Source organism: Etheostoma spectabile, chromosome 16 (genome assembly GCF_008692095.1).
Source record: "Etheostoma spectabile isolate EspeVRDwgs_2016 chromosome 16, UIUC_Espe_1.0, whole genome shotgun sequence".
NCBI classification, from domain to species: Eukaryota; Metazoa; Chordata; class Actinopteri; order Perciformes; family Percidae; genus Etheostoma; species Etheostoma spectabile.
In genome coordinates, this window is record NC_045748.1 from 2,170,467 (window position 1) to 2,185,641 (window position 15,175).

Consider the following 15,175-nt stretch of genomic DNA (forward strand, 5'->3'; position numbering starts at 1 on the left):
TCTATCTATCTATCTATTATCTTTTTGCTTTCAATTGTGGTGGGGTAAGAGGAGGAAAAACTGTTGATAAATTGGTTTTGAGATTAATCAGCTGGTCCCCATTTCTGTCCTCCTGTAGCTTAAAATGGCAACAACACAGAATTTCAACAGCATGCCTGTCACTGACATTTCTATATCTGTCAGCTGACAAATTTGCATGGGACAGGGCCATTTCTCATGTGAGCGACCGGCTAATTTCTTATAGCTTTGTTGCTGTATGCACGCAAGTACGTCTGTGGGAAAATGTCTAGAGACCATTTGTGTTACCATGGCTGTGTGTTTCACCTGTGTAGGCTGCTTTGTTCTGCAGCTCTGTGAAGTTTTTGGTTCAGATTTAATGACAATGTCCTGCAGCTTAACCAGATTTCTTTAGCCTCTCATCTTTCTTCTAGTTGCATTTGCCACACTTTCCCTGCTCTCTTTCTGTCCACAACATTTTTTTAACGCTGTTCCACTTTATTGCCTTGCTATTTCGCTGGAGGCACAAATAAGTCTCCCCTTGTCAGAGCAATAAAGCCACAACAACATTTTTATTCATCTGTAGCTATCTTAGGTTATTTTTCTTTTAATCAGTGACACGATGAACGCCATCACAGGGTAGTCAATCTTTATCATCTTAATTCTTCGGAGTTAACAACAGACAAGAGGCAGTCGATGAAGAGCTAGGAGAAGATGCTGAGCATCTGTTCATTAGGTGTCAAATAGGGTAGAGTTGCTGCTGCTTAGTAACGGCAGCAGGCAGTGTTCATTTGTGTGTGTGTGCGTGTGCTGCCCTTTTGTCCACGCCCGTTGTGCGAAGATGAGAAACAACAGAATCATAATGGGCGGTGATGGTGTGGGAGATCTGGATTCAATTTCCACTGCGATATATATCAACCAATGTGTCCTTGAACAAGACACTTAACCCGTAGTCGCTCCAGAGTCGTGTGGCCTCTGACATATATGAAGCAATTATAAGTCGTTTGGATGAAAGCGTCAGCGAGAAAGTTACATTTTTACCTTTCGCTTGCCGGGCTCAGTCTCAGCAAACACTCAATGTCTAATTCAAATGTTATGAGTTCTGTGTTGTGCTGCTTTGCATAAAGCCACCAGGGTGAAGGGCAGGGAATGGAAGTCTGTTGAGCTTGGAATGGATGGCATTCAGCAGACGGCGTGCCGCAGATTGGGGATTGCGTTTGACTTTCACTTTGATTTTGTGGGAAATCTGTGTATGCTGTGCTGTTTGCTGGAGCATGGGAGTGTGTTGGAAAAATTGCACCGCAGCTGTTGACAGCAAGCGTAATTGTTTTTCACCGGTTCAGACTTTGCCCCAGCCATGAAATGAAAAAGCCCATAAAAACCTTATGGTTAGGGAGAGCAGATACGGCCTGCGCTGCTGCTGGGACGAGGGCGTGTTTACTATTCATTCTCTGGAAGTGTAGAGATCACAAAGGATGACAAGGACATCATTATTTGACCATACCAACATATTAAAGTCAACCTTGTCATTTATAATGGACCGTTTATCCTGTATATAAAAGGTTTGCGAACATACCATGTTATAGAACTAGATAGATATACAGTAGATAAAAACTATGCCCAAGAAAATTCACATAAATAAACCAACATATCACCCTTCATTTTAGTAACAATAAAAATGAATTCCAAAGTTCAAACCAACAACGTAAAGTATAAAGTGTTGTTTAGTTTGCATATCAATGGTATTCATTTGGCTGAAATGATTTTTTATGACATTTAGGCCTTCCAATGTTTTCAAGCGCTTTCACATCAAGGATCTCAAAACTGACAAAAATATTAGACCATGTACCCCATTTTATTAGATTTGTTCCAGGGTCCCCCATCTAATTTTTGATGTTTTATTACAGAAAGTTTATAACATAATGTGATAAAAAAATAGTTAATTAATTAATTAATCAATCACATGAATGTCAACTTGCAATTCATAAATTTGTATCTATTCTAAATGTACCTTGAATTCTTTTCGTCCCTTTTTTTTATTTTCTCATTTTAATGCTCTTAACATGGAAAAGTGGATCAGCTTGCTTTGTGCAAATGTTTTTTTAAATAGAAAACAACATTGGCACATAGCCTACTGTAGTGTTCAATTTCACACGTAACATTCTCACTTGGAGCAATTAATCTCTCACATAATGTAACACTGTCCATCAATAAAAGGGTGAAAACAATACTTTGACAAAGGGGGCAGAGAATTGGCGTAAGCTGTGTGCTTGGCCATGAAGTGGTATTTCAGACTGGACGTGCTGCGATGATAGCTCAGTTCACAACAACGATACACACATATCACTTTGGTCTTGTCAATGGAACCATTTGGCAACTTTTAAAAATTAAACCTTCGATTCAGAATCTTATTGGCATCTGTTTTGGCATCTCATGCCCGCCATCCACTCGATCCATCCACATTGATGCCGTTAAAATGGGTTTTGAGTTAACGCCGTTAACGCTTTTAACTGACAGCGCTAACAAATAGCCATATATTCTGTCACTGAGTTACTTATAGATGGAATTATGGTAAAAATAATTGATTCCCCTTTTTGCTGTGGACCCCCTGGAATTCCCTCAAGGACCCCTGGCTGTCCCAGGACCCTACTTTACAAACCACTGCCTTAGGTGATGAACTTTTTGCCTGTAATGTATCATGTCCTTACCACGATGGTTGATGATAAAGTTGCATTGTAATGTATTCTATGTGCTAATGTTGGCATTGCACTCTGTGGCAGGTTGCGTTCAAGAAATGAATGTGTCCTAGCATTTACAGCCAGAAATGACACAAGACAGGTGCTGTCAATCAAACTGTACTCTAATTTGAATAATGCACTGTAATTTAATAAGAGACATCTTCACATATGGTGAATTAATTTCTTCCCTCAGTGGGGAAAATGTGTGCCTTTTTTTGTTGGTTCTTGTTTTATGAGCTGTGATCGGAGCTGGTGCATCTCTGCCAAAAATTCACTTCTTCCCTGCTGTGTCTTGAGAAACAGTTATTTTCTACAACTACACTGGCATTTGTGGCAAGTAACCACATCCATTTTACTTTTTACAAGTACTGCTATTAGGAACAATTTTGTACGTAATATTCTTATTATATTTTATTCACTGTTAGCGTTAGCTAATGTTAGCAAACTTTAGCTAAAAGTAGTTGCACTGTTAGCTAATGTTGGCAAGCTTTAGCTAAATGTAGCTGCACTGTTAGCTAATGTTAGCAAACGTTAACTAAATGTAGCTGCACTGTTACCTAATGTTAGCGAACTTTAGCTAAATTTAGCTGCACTGTTAGCTAATGTTGGCAAGCTTTAGCTAAATGTAGCTGCACTGTTAGCTAATGTTGGCAAACTTTAGCTAAATGTAGCTGCATTGTTACCTAATGTTAGCGAACTTTAGCTAAATTTAGCTGCATTGTTAGCTAATTTTAGCAAACTTTAGCTAAATGTAGCTGCACTGTTAGCTAATGTTAGCAAACTTTAGCTAAATGTAGCTGCATTGTTAGCTAATGTTAGCAAACCTTAGCTAAATGTAGCTGCCCTGTTAGCTAATAATAGCAAACTTTAGCTAAATGTAGCCGTATTGTTAGCTAAAGCAAGCATAAGCTAAATGTGCTGCAAAGATTAATCAATTTGTTGTCATTTAATACATTTTAAAGTTGTGTACAAAACATCTGAGGTTTTCATCTCGGTCTTTGAAAAACACAGAGCAACATTTTTCATAATTTTTCAAAATTTTATAGACCAAAAATAACATATCGATTAATAAAGAAAAGTATCAAAGGATTCAATAATATGAAATAATTGTTAGTTGCAGCCTTAGGCCTAGCTAAATGGAGCTATCAAACATGAGTCAGTTTTCTGACTTCAAGACACCTCTTCAAATACACTGTTACAGTAGTTTGGCGTTTTAGCTAATAGCCTAAAAATATTTGTACATTCTGCAGTTAGTCATTTGTAGCTGCAGTGGGTGTTGTTAAGAAAAAGTTTATGTACTGTACATTGAACAGAGAACCAGTTGCTCGCTCTTATCTGGCACAGTTCATGATGTTTGCCTTTTTATGAGGGTGTAGACGGTTTAACCTTTGGTCTTTTACGTGGGTGTACCGTAATTAACTCAGCTTAATGAGATGTTTTTCTAGGTGTAGGCAAAAGAAAGCGAGCCTGGGTTGATGCGGTGCTAAAGAGCTTGAATTGGCCCATTTTCTGTCAAATCTGACCTTAAGCAGCAGCTGTGGCCCTCTGTAGGATACAGACCTGTGTGTGTTTGTGTGTGTGTGTGTGTGTATGTTAAATGTGACCTGTCATGTGGATTTCCTCCTCTGGTTTACACATCTGATCAAATGGAAGCAGTGGTTGTTTTGACTGGAATTAATCGGTCAAGCGTCTTGACATTATGTTGCACTCCTTGGTGCTCTGGTGTAGCCTGTATCTACCGTCAGCGCAACTCATCTCTAGGGCTGGGTACGGAATTCAATACTTTTTAGGCACCGACCGAATTGCCTCTAAAGTGTCAAGTTTTGAAAAATGCTTTGTCATTTAATGCCCAATCAATTTCAACGTTACATGTCATAGAAACCACTCAGGGAAGGGACAGCTCACGCAGTAGGAGCTGAAAAATAAATACAAAGGTTTTGTGCCATAATGTGTAGGATTTTTGTCCCCTTTTTTTTAGGAGCAGAAAAATAAATTAAAAGAGTGGTGCCAAAATGTGCAATGTTGTCATTTCTTTTTGTTTTATAAAATTGGTATTGAAAAAAGTATTGTTTAGGAACTGGTGTCACGGTATCGGTACCTGTACTGAACATTTTTTAACAATACCCATACCTACTCATCTCTGTCCTTGAGTGCTGAGTCTCCTAGCTCATTGATGTGCTCTAAATAAAACACTTAGATGTCGCTCCACACGTGACTCTCAAAAGATTTATGTGACATTTATGACATTTACTTTCAGAAAAGGATATAGGGCCAAGGAGTTTTCTGGCAGCAGAGGCAGCTCTGCCCATTTGTGTAATGATATGGGATGAATTCCAGTTATTGGAAAGCTGTATAAAATCTAAGCGCTCCTCTCCCCCTGTCTATAAAATTATGACAGAAGCAGCAGCTCCGCTGTAGCCTTTTTAGTTGGAAAATCTGTCACAGATGGCTGTCTTCTTGCATGCAGCCAAGGAAAAATGTAATTGTGACAATTGTGTCTCTTTTGCCAACAGATTGAACATGCTGCAGGTTGTATGAGTGACAGATATGGGGCCAGCAGGATCATATTTGCAGACTTTCACTGTGGTCACGCTTTTTTGCCTATTTTGTAAGTATCTTCTGGTTTGATTAGAAAGATATTTTGCATACCACTTTCATTTTGACTAAACTTTTCCATGATATGTGCACACCTTTTTCCAAATGCATCATCAACCCATTATCTTCCTTTTTACGTCTGACAAACCCAACAGTGACTATTGAAGGTGCTAGGCCAGAGGTGCTTGGAAAGGTCGGAGGTGTGGTGGAATTGGAGTGTCGTTTTCCTCCATCGGAGCCAGCTGTCGTGTCTTCAGCCTCTCTGCATGTGGTGGAATGGGTTCGACAGGGACTCGACATCCCCGTCCTGATCAAATTTGGATCGTACTCGCCTCGACTCCATCCACAATATGAGGGTGAGCATCTAAGGAAAGGAACACATAATCCAACTGAAAAAAGCTATGGTACATGCATCCCTGCTGTTGCACTGATTGCTATTATTGTCTGCCATTGACTGTAGCAGCATATTGCGTGCATATGAGCGACATGCCTGCTCTACATGTAAAGGATAACAATGGCATTGTTGAACATGGGCTTTCTGTTATATGGCTTGATGACATTTTATTCTAAATCAAACTTTTTTTACTTTCTGCACCCCGTTACGATATCTGGGTTTTTGGAATTGGCCAATACAGAGTGCTGATCCAATACCAGTTTTTATTAAATAGGCGTTGTGCCTCCCTGTGTAGAAGTGACTGGGATCATTCTTTTATGTGTTAGGCACAACACATTCTCACACCTTAACAACAGAATAGGTTGGCTGTCTATGACTCCCAAAATGACATGTAGGACTTTATTTACCTCAGCACGAGGTATAAATGAGGAAGTAACTTGACATCACAGACGTCATTCCCTCACGGACTAAGTTCAGTAGAAGGGTTAATTTAAAAAAGGATCCTCCATGAGCGCAACGTGTCATGTGCAAAAGCCAGAAAATGGAATCTGAACTCTGACTGGCTGGTGTCCAGGCAACTAGGCAATGCATGTACTCCAAAGCTGATCATTTTCCTTCTCAAACCACTTATATCCTAAATAATCCATCAAAATTTTGGAAACCTATCAAATCGTTATCAGAAATCATTTTCAGAAAACAGTGAAAGCTAGAGGCTTCCGTCAAGCATTTTGAGTCTATCACTATGCTTAACTGTTTCAATGACAATCTCATAGCCTTAGGCTTTTTATTTGAGTCATTCAATCTTCAACATGATTGTCCATCTACAGTTGAGACTGTTGGGTTGGGTCCTATTACAGTTTCAGATGTAAATAAAGCCCTCAAGCATTTGGACACAACAAAATCTGCAGGCACTGATAAACCGGATCCCTACTTTCTTAAGCTAGCAGCATATTTTATTGTCGTGCCTTTAACTAATATTTTTAATCTGTGCTTAAACACAAATGTCATTCCTCCCATCTGGAAATCAACCTTTGTGGTTCTCCTGCTAAAAGGTGGTTACCCTTTCATCTTAAATAACTACAGACCAATCTCTAAACTGTCTGTCCTAATCAATGTTCTACAATCCCTTGTCAGTGATAAATCTGGTTTTAGAAAATGGCATAGTTCAAGATCGGCAGCTCCTAAGGTTTTAAATTACTTTATTGAATCCATGGACAACAAGCTGCATTGTGCAGCCCATTTATTGACCTTTCTAAGGCATTTGATACAGTGGACCACATAGTGACCAAGCACAGACTGTGTAAGGCCGGACTTTCTGAACAAACTGTCAGCTTGTTTATTACCGTACAGGTGGAGGGCAGCACTTCTCGGTATCTCAGAATAACAAAAGGCGTACCTTAGGGGTCAGTCATGGAGCCACTGCTATTCATCCTCTTTATCAATAACATTGATCAAAACGTGTCTAAAGTAAAATTTCATTTTTATGTTGATGACACCGTACTGTATTGCTCAGCACCCACCACAGACCAGGCCCTCTCCCAGTTACAACTTGCTTTTAACATGGTCAAGTGAATCTTTATGATGTAAAACTTGTTTTAACTGTTGAAAAAACTAAAGTCATGCTTGTTTCAAATTCAAAATTCAAATCAAATCTGTCTTTAATTATCACTTCCCAGGGTATGAAGATTAAATATTTTTCAGATATCTTGGTATTTAAATAGATGAATCTCTTCCTTTTACGCTTCATATTCAGCAGCTATCAAAAAGATTAAAACTTAAACTTGGGTTTTATTTCAGAATCATATCCTGCCTCTCATTCAAATCTAGAAAGGGTGGTTGCTGCCACTTTTATGTCTATACTTGATTGTGGTGATGTTTTATACATGCATTCTTCGTCTCAAAGTTTACATGCACTGAATACTGTATACCATGGATCTCTGAGGTTCATCACTGGTTTTAAAGCCCTCACTAACCATTGTGAAGTGTGTTGGATAGCCTTCTCTATCAACAAGGAGACTTCAACACTGACATATCTTCCTATACAAGGCTATTTTAGGTCTACTTCCAGCCTACCTTCTGATCTATACCAGTGTAAATAGTATCGGGACCTACAATCTTCCTTCCCAGCTTATTTTCCTGTTCCAAAGGTTAGAACTGAGCTGGGGGAAAAGGTGTTTGCACACGCTGCTCCTTCCATTTGGAACAAGTTACAGAAATCCATGAAACTTAATGAGCTGGTCTCATTGTTCGCTTTTAAGACGATGTTGATTGACTTGGAGGCAGCAACATCTGTCTGTAGATGTTTTGAACGATGTGTTTAGGATTGTGGTTGACTTTGAGGGATTTGCTGTTTCTGTTGTTTTTATTTTTTTAGTATTTTGTGTTTTTTATGTATGGTTGTACTGCTGCCTGTCTTGGCCAGGACACTCTTGAAAAAGAGATGTTTAATCTCAGTAAGTCTGGTTAAATAAAGGTAATTAAATAAATAATTGTTGCCTTGTTAGCATCACTGTGCCAAAATACAGATTCAGGGAGGCAAAAGCATGGCTGTGGACTCTTATTCTAGTAGAGAAAGTTAAACTTTGCTAAAAATCCCACAATAACAATAAGTAACAGATCTTAAGGCCACCATGTATGCAAATCTGGGTGCGGGACCGGTCTCAGTGAGTCTCTTGGAGTCAAGGGGAGTCTTCAATTTTATTGTAAACCCAAACTGAGGATGAAGCAGAGACATCTTTTTAAACCTAAATCAATCAACATCATAACAGAAGTTAGTGATGTTGAAAATGATCCGAATGAGATGGTTATGACATGCTTCAGTTTCTTCTTGAGAAAGAATGTAACTAGTATCTGGGAAAGTAGTATATTCAGTACCACACCTTAATGCCCTTTCAAGTGGGAGCTACTTTTAAAGGACCTAAGACTCTCGCATTGCATCATCATCTTTTGTGAGCTTTCTGCCCACAGCTCCAAGAACAAAGAGAGTCTGTGGGGGGAAAGATCCTCAATAGACGAGGAATACCTTTTGTGGAGCTCCTGTTATCCTTCAAAGTCGCAAACAATGGGACTAGTGTGGACAAAAGGAAAGCATGCCTGGGTGGCTCAGATCTTCCATTTTTCACTCATTTTTATTTTCCATAGAGCTGCCTGAAGAGAAACTCAACCTATTGAACTTTCCAAAGGCTATTGGAATATCTGCTATGTAGGGTTTTGACTAAAATGCAGTTTTAGAAATAACCTGCCCCAGCAGTCATATTGATACCACTTCAAAGAGTGAAAAGAATTCCTACTCTTTCATATTCAGGTGAGAGCTGGCAGCTACCTAACACTTACCCTCTTTTTCAGCAAGTTGAATACCGGTAGATAGTACACATCAATATTCAACGTTTCATATAAGAATACAGCAATTAAACTTTTAACCTTTTAAGTCATACTTATCCACAGTTGCATCAGTCATTACCAATGCATGGTGCACAGCTAAACATTGCTCAAGCCCACAGAACTTGATTTTAAATTCTAGTGGAGATTCCAAAGTTTCCAAAGATACTGTGATAGATAAGATAAATGTGTATGCATTAATGCAACACTGGTTGAATGTGGTTGAACAGGTTGAAATATGTCATCCAGTGTAAACATTGTATAACATTGTATGTATGTATGTATGTATGTATGTATGTATGTATGTATGTATGTATATATATATATATGTATATGTATGTGTATGTATACATATATACTATACTGATTAATTATACCTAAACAACCAAAAGATCCAAACTATCCCTATGATGGAAGATAAACGTGGGGAAAACCCATTTGTTGATCAGTAGGTAATGCTACACATTTCTAGATTACATTTTGAACATTTCTCAATCTCATATCAATATAAACTGATTGCAATAACTGTTGTTCATGCAAAATAAGCAATGAAAAAACGTCACCTTGGGCTCTGGGAACTCAAAATGGCATTTTTTCTCAAAATTACATTCAAACCGAAACATTGACCAATTTAGCTTTTAAAACTTACTATTTCACTGTCTATGGGACGCTAGAGTATGTAGAACTGTAGGACTGCAAGTGCTATGAAAAGTTCCATGAATATAAACATGTCATTTACACTCGAAACAACTTATTAAAAACTGTTTCTTTCAATTAAGGAACATTTCAAAGATAAGAGCCTTGGTGTCAAAAGCCGAGTTGGAGATGATTATTCATGCTTTTATCTCGTCTCGCTTAGACTATTGTAACAGTCTTTTTATTTGCCTTAATAAGAAGGTCTTTGTCGTCCCAGAGCGTCCAAAATTCTGCTGCTAGCTTTTAACCCACACGAGTAAGAGGGCACATATTACTCCAGTTTTAGCTTCACTTCATTGGTTACCATGATTTTTAGAATGCACTTCAAAATTTTGGTCTAACTTTAGAGCCCTACAAGGACAGGCCCCCCATACATCTCAGACCTGATACACTGCGTACATCCTCACGCATTCTGAGATCACAGGTCAGAGACTATTAGTTGCCCCCCTTACACATTTTAAACTAGGGGGGACCGTTCTTTTCAGGTTGTTGCACCGGTTTGTGGAACGCTTGTGCCTCCTTCCATGCGCTGTTTAGATTGTGTGGAAAATTTTAAAACTCAGTTGAAAACTCTGCTTTTTAAAGAGGCTTTTAACTAGATTGTAGGTGGTTAGGCTGGTCTTATGTGTACGGTTATTCTTTTGTTTTTGTAATGCATTGTATTTATGAGAGTTGTTAATGCTTCCTTTTGTTGTGAAGCACTTTGTGATCTTTATCTGAGAAAAGTGCTATACAAATAAATTTTACTTACTTACTTACTTACTTTTTACATGGATACATTACACATTTTTCCATAATTTTCAAAACATATTCTCTGTCATAAAAGTAATCCTGATACGATGCTCATCAGGATACATTGAAAATCTTAAAAATATAATGTTTCCAGGGAAACACATTTGCAAATTTTTTTCAAACATTACTTAAACAGAAGTAAAAAGTGCATTTGTTAGGGTTTTATTTTTAGCTGCAGATTATTGCTACTGAGTATGTATAGCACCAGGACAATGTATGTAGGATTGAGTCAAAATAAACTACAGTGATCACATATCACCCAGTGCAACAGTGTGGCTCATTAACAAGTTTTTAATTGTTTTTGATCAACAATGGCACTCCATGGCCCAGAGGAATAACATACAACAAACGATGACTAAATAGAACATGCTTAGTAGGATATATTCATTGTTGCTTTTAAGATCTGTTGACAATAATGAAAGTATAGATTAATCTTTGCTTCATCCTTAAGGCCACTAAATGAGTACAATCTAGAAAACGTTTTGGTTTCACAGATTCATTGGTTATACTGGCATACTGTAAAGAACGGTAATCATTCTATTAAGGTATGTGTTTGTCTAAGGATCCAAAATTGCTTTCAGCTGAGCCAAGCTTTGTCTTTCTCATTTGAGTGGAATGCCACTCCCTCACCCAACTCGAGCAGGAAATACGATACGGACATTTACATAGCAATAAAGTCAGGGTGAACCTTGGCTGATGAATTATCGTAAGTGGGAGCGGGGCAGGCTTTAATTCCAGCCCGGGCTCGTAAAAGGCAGTAGCCTTTTGTCACTGACTGTGAAGACGGTCCTTCAACATACACTGGTGTCACACTTCATTACGCTGTATGTTAGTTTTCAGAAGCAGCAGGGCAATATACTCATGGTAAAAAAAAAGCTGAAATGCGCCTACCCTGCCTGTGAATGCACGTCTTGCACACTCCACTCAACCATAAAGTTGCCTGAACCGAAAAATCACCTAGTTTGAAAAGGACAGGTATGTTAGTCACATGCATCTCCGGTGACAAACCAAAAGCTGCTGTTCTTCAACAGAGACAAAAGGATTTGGAAAAAGTTGCTTCGTCCAATCTGATGCTGTTCTTGGGCTACAGGCTGGTGTGGGAGTAACAGGTGCAGCATGGGAAACTAACGTTTTAGAGATGGATTGAGCGGTGTGGATTTCATCTCCTCAGGCTATGTTCTCGGGTGTCTTGACCGTTTGGCTTCAGGTCCCAGAGTCCCTCTGTTGTTTAGCTGTTGTGATTCTTGTGGCTGGCCAGGTTAACCAAGTGATTCACTCTGCGGAGGCTCTTTTTTCCCCCCAACCCATACTCCTTCTTTGTCACCTTGAAAGGATAAAAATCAAACTTTTCAGATTTCCGGCCACTTCATCCATCAATATGGTTTGTGTTTGACCCTGTGTGCAGCCCTTAAAGTGTGAGATACATTAGATTGTTCTCATGGGAGTATTAAGAGCTAGAAGGGCTTACATGTATTTGTTGTAATAGAACGGTAAAGATCAAAGGATTAGTGTCTGCTCTGTGAACAGGACTGAAAGTCCCTCAACACATACAGCTGCTGACTCTATAAAAATGTAAATACAGCTGTAGAAATGCACTGTTCGCAAGCTCTGCCCATTCACATTCACACACAATCAGCATGAGCAGAGTGTGTGTGTGTGTGTGTGTGTGTGTGTGTGTGTGTGTGTGTGTGTGTGTGTGTGTGTGGGTGTGTGTGTGTGTCTTCGTAACATATTACACACAGTTAACATGGCTAATATGCTTCCTTTCCCACATGGACAAACAGGAGCGTTGGCATTTGGATCGTGTTTGTTACAGAAGCAAGTAGTTTTTGCTCCCAGTTCAAATTGGATTACCACCACACAGTGGGGCTTAATAGGGCAACAAGCAGCTAGGAGTGAAACCTTATCTGCTTCCTTTTCTAAGCGAAACCTGAATGCCTCCGTGCAGCTCTGCACTGACGACATCTCTTAGAGACGATGTGGGCTTTCTGCCCGTGAATATCACATTCTCAGGGACAAAAACGTTGTTGTCACACAAAGAACTATTGAATTTAAATCATTTTCCATATAGAGCCCTGTCCAAACCGAACAAGTCACTTACTAGATGGTTCTCTAAAAGATTTTTGTGTCACTTAAAAAACTTAATTTCCAAAATGTTACATATCCATTTTGGGAGAAAGGAAATCAATATCTCTAGTGCGTGCATCATTCACTCTGAATAAAACCTGAGGAAAACGGCCTGCTTCTCAGTGAGCTTTATGCAGCATCGCAAACCTGTTTTCATTTCAAAAGAATACGTGATTCTGTTTGTCATGTAGTGTATTTTGAATTATTTTGAGTGTCATTTTTAATTTATTTTTGGTAGATCAAAGCATGATCCGCTTCACATGTTTTTGTGTGTACGTGACTGATGGGAACAACAATCTTTGAAATTGGTCCAGTATTAAGCATGAATTCTGTGACCGGCAGCCATAGACTGAGCTGCAATGTAACCCTATGGTGCAAATGTTCAGCGTCACTTTGGTCCACTAAAAGTGTTTTTTTTTGCCACTGACAGGCTCAGATTAATATTCTGAGTGTCGGACAATATGATGGAAAAGATCTCTACAGAGAGAGACCTTTTTAAAACCTCTTTTAGACATTTATGTTTAACCAGGAACAGCTCTGAGGTCGCTAGAGCTAAACCTACCAGACTCCATTTAAAAAAAAACAAAGAAAAAAAACAACTTTTAGTGTGTATAGAGCCAACATATTTTCACATGTAACTATGTGTTTATTTCAACCAAAACCAGAGTTGCGATGGTTGAAAAAGTGACAATGACCCAAAATGGCTTTTCATAGTTTTATTGTGTTTCTGTTCGAATTAACTGTATTTCACAATACTAAAATTAATGTTTATTGTGGATCCCTGTGGAGGCTGGGGGCATTGAACCTGAGTGGACAATGTTCAAAGTTTCCATTGCTAAAGCTGCGGTGGAGAGCTGTGGTCTTAGGTGCCTCAAGGGGCGGGAACCCACGTCCACCCTGGTTGACATCGGTGGTTAGAGAAGCCGTCCGACTGAAGAAGGAGTCCTTCTGGGATAGGCTATCCCGGAGGGATCCAGAGGCAGTTACAAGGTACCGAAGGGCTGCACCCTCAGCCATGAAAGAGGCAAAGCAGCGGGTGTGGGAGAAGTTCAGAGAAGACATGGAGAAGGACTTTCGGTCGGCACCAAGGTGCTTCTGGAAAATTGTTCGCCATCTCAAGAGGGGGAAGCGGGGAACTATCCAAGCTGTGTACGCCAAGGATGGGATGCTGTTGACCTCAACTGAGGAGGCAATAGGGTGATGGAAGGAGCATTTTGAGGAACGCCTAAAATCCAGGTAATACGCCCTCTACGGTAGAGGCAGAACTGGAGGATGATGGGGGGATTGTCGTCAAATTCCCTGGGGCAAGTCGCTGAGGTAGTTATGCAACTCCACAGTGGCAAAGTCCCAGGGATTGATGAGAGCACCTCTAAATCTGAGGCCATGGTTCTTAGCAGGAAACCAATGGAGTGCCTTTTTCAGGTAGGGAATGAGTCCTTACTCCAAGTGAAGGAGTTTAAATACCTTGGGGTCTTGTTCACGAGTGAAGGGACGATGGAGCAGGAGATTAGTCGGATAATCGGTGCAGAGGGTGCGTTATTACATTCAATTTATTGCACCGTTGTGACGAAAAGAGCTGAGCCAGAAGGCAAAGCTCTCAATCTACTGGTCATGAAGAATGAGTCATGACCAAAACAACAATATCAAGGGTACAAGCAGCCAAAATGTGTTTCCTCAGGAGGGGGGCTGGCGTTTCCCTTAGAGATAGGGTGATAAGCTCAGTTAAGTAGGGCCGCTGCTCCTTCACGTCGAAAGGAGCCAGTTGAGGTGGTTTGGGTATCTGGTGAGGATGCCTCCTGAACGCTTCCTTAGGGAGGCGTCCAGCTCGGCACGTCCAGCTGGGAGGAGGCCTCGGGGAAGACCCAGGACTAGGTGGAGGGATTATATCTCCAACCTGGTCTGGGAACGCCTCGGGATCCCCCATTCGGAGTTGGTTAATGTGGCTCGGGAAAGGGAAGTTTGGGGTCCCCTGCTGGAGGTGCTCTCCTCGCGACCCAATACCGGATAAGCGGATGAAGATGGATGGATGGAGTCTGGTAGGTTTAGTAAACGCAATTATGTGGATGTTTTATGTTTAAAAAAAAAAAGGATCTTACTCTTAAACAGAAAGGTCGACCTCCTTAGAAATCCTTTCCAAAATGGTGTCAGACACTTAGAATATCAATCTGAGACTGTCAGTGGCAAAATGAGCACTTATGTGAACGTAAATAGATGGTGCACAATTGTCCTATTACCTTGCATTGTAGCTTGTCTCGCCGCTGCCGATTGCAGTGACCTTGCTTAATATACTGGACCAATGTCAAAGATTGTTGTTCCCATGAGTCACCATCCAGGTTGAAAAACAGTAGTTACCCTTTTAAGGAACACCATCTAAATTAAGAATTCTAATATGTTATTTTCATGGCCCTAGGAAAATTCAATCAATATTTGTGAATTTGAGCTTCTCTCTCTCTCTCTC

General features: G+C 39.9%; 1 protein-coding gene across 1 annotated transcript in view; it reads left to right on the plus strand.

The window, feature by feature from the left end:
• Positions 1–15,175, plus strand: part of LOC116704700 (protein turtle homolog A) — an 85,070-nt gene that overhangs the window by 7,006 nt on the left and 62,889 nt on the right. Inside the window, exons 2-3 of the mRNA XM_032540317.1 lie at positions 5,249–5,343; positions 5,486–5,686. Coding sequence (XP_032396208.1) covers positions 5,283–5,343; positions 5,486–5,686 — 262 coding nt within the window. The 5' untranslated portion in view covers positions 5,249–5,282. The remainder of the gene's footprint in view (positions 1–5,248; positions 5,344–5,485; positions 5,687–15,175) is intronic.